The sequence below is a fragment of the Humulus lupulus genome, chromosome 8 (assembly GCF_963169125.1).
Source record: "Humulus lupulus chromosome 8, drHumLupu1.1, whole genome shotgun sequence".
Classification (NCBI taxonomy): Eukaryota; Viridiplantae; Streptophyta; class Magnoliopsida; order Rosales; family Cannabaceae; genus Humulus; species Humulus lupulus.
In genome coordinates, this window is record NC_084800.1 from 127,042,660 (window position 1) to 127,050,907 (window position 8,248).

Sequence of the window (8,248 nt, forward strand, 5' to 3'; positions counted from 1 at the left end):
GTTTTGATGAACGTTGAGAAGGGGCTTGAGACATGTTGAACTGAGAGAACTGGGTAGATGATGAACCCGACCCCTTCAATTTTGCGGCCCACTCCTTGCTCATGTCCACACCTTTGGCCCAATACTTTTTGTAGCACCTCCACCTAATCAACTATTGTCGAACCGTCATCATGGGAAGCGACATAAGATGCTTGTTGAGTTTGTCACTCAAAATTAGCCTTCAATTTTTCCTATTTTCAAAAAATGTTAGAGACACTAACAATAAATATAACTCTATAAATATTAAAAAACATAATTTAAACTTACATAATCTTGGTGAGCATCGTCGTTCACACAATCATTAGTTCTTCTAGTGGTATTCCTTCCATGATTGAATAAGGTTCGGGTTTGCCTAAAAATTATAACCCAAATGTTAGAGAACATAAAATTTAAAAGAAAATAATTTTGATAACATTTTAGCTTTCACTTACACTTTTGTGACGGATGGCCGCCAATGATTTTGTACCCTGCGTTGTAGAATACTTATGTTTCTTCCAATTTTCTTTGTTCTTTAAGTAGCACGCAATGAATATGAGACTTGTAAATAACTGACTGGTCAACTTTCACTCCTCCTTGTTAACATCCTTGGTTGGGTTGTCTAGAACCCTATCCTAATCCTCTGGTCCTTTGTAGTATTTCTAAGTGTTCGTGTCTTATTGTTTTCCTATGACAGTATCGATCTTTCATCTCTCAATCGATACCATCTATACACTTCAAGAAATCCTCGCGGCCCTCAATTTTATAATACCAATAAATTGAAAAATAAACTTATTAAACATATATATACTATATTAAAGACACATTATAATAATATAGAGAATATTATAATATACAAGATAAACATATTTAACGGAATAATAGAAAACAAAAACAAATTACTTGACTCGCATGAAGTGGGGATCCTAGTAGGATCCGGTGGAAAAAAAACAAGTGCAAGTACAAGTTACCTTATTATGAAACCATGAACGAAACTCTTTCTTTTGTTTCAATTTTATTATTATCAACCAGATCTCTTTGTTGAACCTCAGTTAGGTGTTCCCTGTTAATTAATTAATCTAGTCAAGATTATGGGAGGAGTACATTGAACAAGGAAGTATGTGAAAATCAATGTTGTACTTACTCCAGATACACTTCACTTTCTAGAGGATTATCCAATATGAACCACTCAGCTTTATTCCGAGTATTTTTGTCGAGTGGCACGGGAATTTCCTTACTAAGTGGACGACATTGAGATTCAAACACTGTGAAGTATCGACTAACATATGGTGCATCTTGATTACGATTAGGATGATTAAATTTTGTTTCCACACCTTTGAAATGAATAAAATATCAAAGCCTCATCTGCAACATATCCTTCTGCTATAGACCCTTTAGGACGAGCTTTATTCTAGATATAGTTTTAAATTTTTTTCATGTATCTTTAAAAATGATACATCCACCTCATAAATATGGGCCCTCCCAATATAGCTTCGTCAGGCAAGTGCAAAAACAGATGGATCATTATGTCAAAGAATGTCGGAGGGAAAATCAATTCTATTTTGCATAAAATTATAATAAAGTCATCCTTAACTTTTTCCATATCAGAAACGTTCAGTGTCCTAGAGTACAATTGTTTACACAATTCTGTGATGGTGGTGGATATAGATTCAGGTAAAAAAATTTGAGAACCTATTGCAAGTAATCGTTGCATTGTCACATGACAATCATGGGACTTCAACCCAACAATGTTTGAGTCATTGTTTGTGACTTTTTTCTTCAAATTAGAACAAAAACCATTGGGAAAATTTACTCATTTTAAAAATTGACAAAAGTCTCGCCTCTGTTCAGGAGTGAAAACCTATGGAGCATGCGGTTTCAATAACCTTTTATTAGGATCCTCATAAATCCACAATGATTTCCTAACCGCCATATTCTTTCAATCATGCCTTGCGTTAGTGGTGTCCTTAGACTTATCATTATCAAAAAAAGTCCCAAGGAGAATGTCGTACACATTTATCTCGACATGCATCACATCTAAATTGTGTTATAACTGGTTTGAACTCCAGTATTCAAGTTCATAGAAAATACTTTTTTTCCTCCAATTACTTTCCTCTGCACCTTGCTTGTGCTTCACCCCCCCGCCACCCCTAAAAAAATTAAAAAATCTATCATGTTTACCAGGAACTTGAAGCGGTAAAGCATTGACTTGATCTAAGATTTGTTGACAAGTAAACTTTTGTGGAGGATTACCCCTCAAGAATTGCCTACGACTGACATAAAATGTTTGACCAATCACTCAGATGGAAGTAATGTCTTCATTGCACGTTGGACAAGCTTTGTATCCCTGCTTGCGCCAACCAGAAAAGATACTACGAGCAAGGAAATCGTTAATTGTCCATAAAAGGGCTGCACGCATCTTGAACAATTCGTTCCTTGTGCCATCTCTTGTGTCGACCCCGTTAATCAACAATTGTTTTAACTCATCCACCAAGGGTCTTAGAAATACATCCATGTCTTTACCCGATGATTTTGGCCCTGGAATAAGGAGAGTTAGCATAAAATACTCCTTCATGCACATCCAGGGCGGGAGATAGTAGTTCATCAAAATCACAAGCCACATACTATATGATAAGCTCATGTTGCCAAAATGATTAAACCCATTAGTAGCCAAGCCCAAAGAGACATTTCTAGGATCTTTTGCAAAATCAGGATGTGTGGCGTCAAAGTCTTTCCATGCAGACCCATCAACCGGATGACACATCACCCCATCTTCATTTGATGTACCAGTATGATGCCATAACATGTCATTAGTTTTTTTTTTTTGAACAAAAGAAAAATTTTATTCAAAAACAAGCCAAACTTACAAAACCAAGAGAGCAGCTGCTACAGAACAGCAGACAGCAAACTCAACCAAACAACAAGAAAAAGCTACAAAGAACCAACTACCAGCTTTCTACAACCTTGCGTAAATATACATCCCTTTTTCTATGAGAAACAGAACCCAAACTCAAAACTCTATACTTAACAACATCTTTAATTTCCAAACTAATGCTGCTGGCCATTTTACAAACTGACTCAAAAATACATCTATTTCTGTTGCACCAAATGAAATACCATGCGGCTAAAATGACTGCATTAATTATCTGGTTCTTCAAGTTATGCTTAGCCAATAAGCACCAATGGGTAAGCTCCTCATAAGATTCAGGCCAATGGAAGAAACCCAGCCATCTACCTACTTCATCAAACACTTTCCTGGAATAAACACACTCCATGAACAGGTGGATATGGGATTCCAAGCTGGAATCACACACAGGGCAGCAAGCAGAAGAAATATTCATGAATCGGCACAAATGGTCTCTAGTAAGCAGCTGGTTATTAAAAATATGCCAGTAAATAAACCTGTGTTTTGGCAAAATAAGCTTGTTCCAAAATGTCTTAGCATAGCCCACAGAATGCACAGAAATAAGAGAGGAATAGAAGTGTTTACTGTGAAATTTACCTCCCTTAACAGCTAGCATCAAGCTTCCCTCATCTATACTATGTCTCAGCCTCAATAATTTCTTGATATACCAGCTCATATCTTGACTGATAGGCACATTCCAAACGTTAAACTTCTTCAAATAAATAGAACTAATCCACTTAACCCACAGGCAGTCTTGCTTGGAAGAGATTGCCCAAATAAAGTTAGCCATCAATGCCAAGTTCCATTTCTTGCCCTCACGGAAACCAATGCCACCCATCTTTTTCGGGAGACAAACCTTTTCCCACGAAGGGAGATGCATCTTACTTCTATTCCCATAAGCTCCCCAAAGAAAATCCCGACAGCTCTTATCAATGGCATTAGTAATCTTGGAAGGAAGAATGAATATACTCATCCAAAAGTTCCTTATACCAAGCAAAACTGAGTGTATGAGTTGAGCACGACCAGCAAAAGATAAGTTTCTACTCGCCCAACAATTAAGCTTCTTATTCAACTTATCTAGAATCACCCCACAGTCAGAGGCTTTCCACTTGGTAGGCCGAAGAGGAACCCCCAAGTACTTCAGAGGAAAGGAGCCTTCTTCCATTTGCAACAACTCAAGAATCTGAGCTTTGATGGAATCCTTCACCCCTCCAAAATAGACATGGGATTTAGATTTATTCGCTGAAAGACCAGAAGAGGCACAGAAAGCAGAAAAGGCTTCATGAATCTTACTCATAGAACTGATGTTACCTTTACAAAAGATAATTAAATCATCTGCAAAGCAAAGGTTAGTCAACCTAAGATGTTTACACAAAGGATGATAACCAAAGCCTTTTTTGTCAGAGTAATGAGCTAATAAACGAGTGAGGTACTCCATAATGAGCACAAACAAGAGAGGAGACATGGGGTCCCCTAGCCGAAGGCCTTTTTCCCCTTTGAAAGAGCCCTGAATTCTCCCATTCAATAACAGATTGTAGTTGGTACCTTTTAAGCAAACAAGAATCCAGCCAATAAAACGAGAGGGAAAACAAAGATGTTTAAGTAACTCCTCCACAAAATACCAATCAACTGTGTCGTACGCCTTACTCAGATCAATCTTCATTAAACATCTAGCTGAAATATTCTTTCTAGTGTACCCTTTGAGAAGATCTTGGAATATCATAATATTATGGGCTAGAACTCTATTTTTAATGAAAGCTCCTTAATTACTATGAACAAGAAAAGGCAGCACTTCCGAGAGTCTAGAGCAAATCATCTTTGATATGCACTTGTAGAGGGTGTGTGATATCTCTCTCTCTCTCTTCCCATGGCTCGGAAGAAGAAAGGTATATCGAAGCCGGTGTTGATTCCCGATGACGTGGTGGATGACCTCCCTTCGATCCAAGTTGAGGCATCTGATCTGTTACCTGATGATGAATTTCATGATCCATGTGATGAACTGGAGCTGGAACGTGGTGTTGAGGTGAAGCGGGTTGGAAATGCGAACCCGTCCTCTCCTTCCCCAATTAGTTGGGCTAAGGATGCGGAGGGTTCTGAATTCCAGAGATCAGCTAAGGAAGTGTGGAGTAAATTTAAATCGAACCAGGTACCCACACCCTCTACTCGTCTGAATTTTACGGAACCAATGAAATTGGGTGACCAAGTTGTGGCCCGATTAGATATGGAAGAGGTTGAGACTGAAGCTTCGTTTTGGAAGAATGCGATTGTGTGCATAGTTCTGGGAGCTAACCCTCCTTTTCCGAGTTTTTGAAGGATTTTTTAAGAGAATTTGGGGTAGTTTGGGCGTTGATAAGATAGTGACAATGCATTCAGGTTTTACCCTTGTCAATTTCAGGGATGAAGCTACACGGGATCTTATTTGGGAAACAGGAGTTATTCATTTCGATAAAAAACCGGTGGTTCTTCGTCCTTGGACACCAGATATGGACTCTATGAGAATGGTCAAGTCGGTTCCGGTTTGGATTAGGCTGAATGGTTTGGGTTTACAATACTGGGGAACCAATTGTCTCAGTGCTATGGTGAGTACAATTGGAAGGCCGGTTATGGTGGATAAAGTGACGCAAAGTAGATCGATGGTGAAATATGCAAGAATATTGGTAGATATGGAGATTACGGATCATCCTCCGAACACTATCTCTTTCATTAATGAAAAGGATCAGATAACAGAACTATTGGTGGAGTATGAATGGCTTCCCTCTAAGTGTGCTGCCTGCTCGAATTTAGGTCATGTTTTGGCTAATTGTAACAAGAATTTTGGTTTGAGTTGGAGGAAGAAACCTACTACTGAGACTGGTGCGAGTTCAGACAAGGATTTAGTCAATGCAGAGGAGGAGATTCAACAACCTTCTGAACAAGATAGTCCTGTTCCCAGAGCGTGTAATGCTTCTAATATTGGAGAGGAAGAGAGGGTCAATAGTTCTCTAGAGCAAACTATTTTAAAAGGTAGCAGTGTTGTTCAAGAGAACTCAATTGTTACTCAGCAAGCTGGAAAAGGGAATTATGAGGTTGCAGGAAGCTGGATTACCCCCAAAAGAAGAGGTGCTAGACAAGGAGTGGCAAATACTCATAAGTCTGATTTAGCTCAAGGCAAGGCTATTTCGGGCAATGGTTATGCTGTGTTGCAAGATGCAGGGATTGGTCATTTGGTTACTAATTCTATCCCAACTAAGTGATGGAAGTTTGCAATATGATAGGATGGAATGTGAGGAATAAAAAAGATAAGCAAAATGCTATTCTTAGTCTTTGTAAGGAGAATAAGGTTGGTTTTGGAGCTTTCTTTGAGACTAAGGTGAAACATGAGAAAATTAAAGAAGTTTTTTAGAATAATTTTCATAATTGGGATTACTTTTCTAGTCCTATTGTTTCTGGTAGGATTTTAGTTATTTGTCAATCTAAATTTGTGAAGGTTGATATTTTACTTGAAGATCCCCAACTTGTTCATTGTCGGATCAAAGTGGGTGGCCAGCAGGATTTTTTCTTTGCTACAGTAGTTTATGGTAGCAATTCTATAGGGGAGAGGAAACGTCTCTGGGATAAATTAGCTAGTATTGGCCATTTAAAGATTCCTTGGATTATCTTTGGAGACTTTAATGCTATGTTTGGTTACCAAGATAGGATTGGTGGGAGACAAGTCCTTGCTAAGGACATAGCTGATGCTCAAGATTGGTTGGCTTTAGGCCAAGTTGAGGAACTTAAATGTGAGGGAGCTCTCTATTCATGGTCGAACAATCAGGAGGCAGGAGACCGTATTTTCTCTAAATTAGATAGAGTGTTCATTAACGATTTGTGGCTGGAAGTTTTTCCGAAAACTATTGCTCGCTTCAAATGGGACTGCATTTCTGATCATAGTTTCTATGTGATTCGTAATCAGGAAGTTAACAAGGTGGGATTTGTACCTTTTCGTTTTGGTAACCACTGGATGCAATATAGAGGTTACAAAGAAGCTGTTCTTTGCTGTTGGAATGAGCCAGTAACTTCTGGTGGAGGTCTGTGCAGGATAGTCCAGAAATTACATCGGGTGAAGCATGTTTTGAAGAGGTTTAACAGAGAGGAGGTTGGTGATATTGTGTTGAGTTATAGGAAGGCCAAGGAGGATTATAGTAGAGCTCAGGAGGCTTTGGCTTATAACACTTCAGATCTGTCTCTGCAACATTCTGTTACTCAAGCTCATCTCACTGTTTCAGTTATGCAGAGCCGTTATGCCTGTTTTCTCAAACAGCAGAGTAAACTTAATTGGATTAAGTTTAGTGATGATAATTCGAGGTTTTTTCATGCATTTATGCGAAAAAGAAGAGTTGATAATAGAATTTCTTCTTTTACCATAGGAGGCAAAACAGAAGAGGACTACTCAAAAGCTATTGAGCATTTTCTCTCACATTTCAAGAATTTTATGGGGAGAAGAAATTTGGCTTCATTGAAGATTGATAAAAGCTGTTTTATTCAGGGAAACAGATTATCTCTGGAGCTCCAAGTCAAACTTCTGAGACCTTTTACCAAGAGTGATGTGAAGAAGGCTCTTTTTAGCATTCACTCCTTTAAGAGTCCTGGTTTGGATGGCTTTGGCTCGAGATTCTTTAAGGGGTCATGGTCTGATATTGGTGCTGAAATTACTTCTGCTGTGTTGGATTTCTTTCAGGATGGTTACTTGCCGAAGGATCTGAATGAAACGGTGATTTCTCTTATTCCTAAGACTGCGGATAACATGTCATTAGTTGTATTCCTTGAACTGTACATTTTCTTTATTGTGGCAGTCAGCGGAAAGTAATGCATCACCTTATGTGGAACCTTTTTCCCCTTCTTATTTTCATTGACCCATCGGCTACTCCCACACACAGGACACGAATATTTGCATGCATGCTCATTATAAAATAAGCAACAATCATATTTACAGACATGAATTGATTGATATCTCAACCCTAACTTACTCAATTTTTTTTGGCGTCGTAGTGTATTGGAGGAATTTTATTATCTTTCAGAAATGCAAACTTTAGTAACTTCGGTCTTTTCGAAATAATCGAAGTTAAAGGTCTTTAAAACCCTTTTTCACATGGACGTCTCCTCATTATAAAACGCAAAATAGAACTGAAAACCCTCATTACCACCGTGAGAGAGAAAAGGGTTTCACTTATTTTCCATCATTTTTCTTGTTATCTTCCAATTTCTTCTATCACATTTGATAAAAGAAAAAACCCATCAAAATCATAGAAAACTGGTTATATTTAGCTTTAAGAGGGAAAAGTTGTTCATTTGATAATAGGCATGGATGGT

At 38.2% G+C, this 8,248-nt stretch overlaps 2 protein-coding genes across 2 annotated transcripts; both read left to right on the plus strand.

Moving 5' to 3' along the window:
• The first annotated feature begins 5,283 nt into the window (after positions 1-5,283).
• Positions 5,284-6,153, plus strand: LOC133796039 (uncharacterized). The gene has a single exon (XM_062233520.1). It carries the CDS (start codon positions 5,284-5,286, stop codon positions 6,151-6,153), a length of 870 nt encoding a protein of 289 aa, XP_062089504.1.
• LOC133796040 (uncharacterized) lies at positions 6,153-7,745 on the plus strand. The gene is made up of 2 exons (XM_062233521.1): positions 6,153-6,269; positions 6,387-7,745. Exons 1-2 carry the CDS (start codon positions 6,153-6,155, stop codon positions 7,743-7,745), a joined length of 1,476 nt encoding a protein of 491 aa, XP_062089505.1.
• Positions 7,746-8,248: the final 503 nt, after the last annotated feature.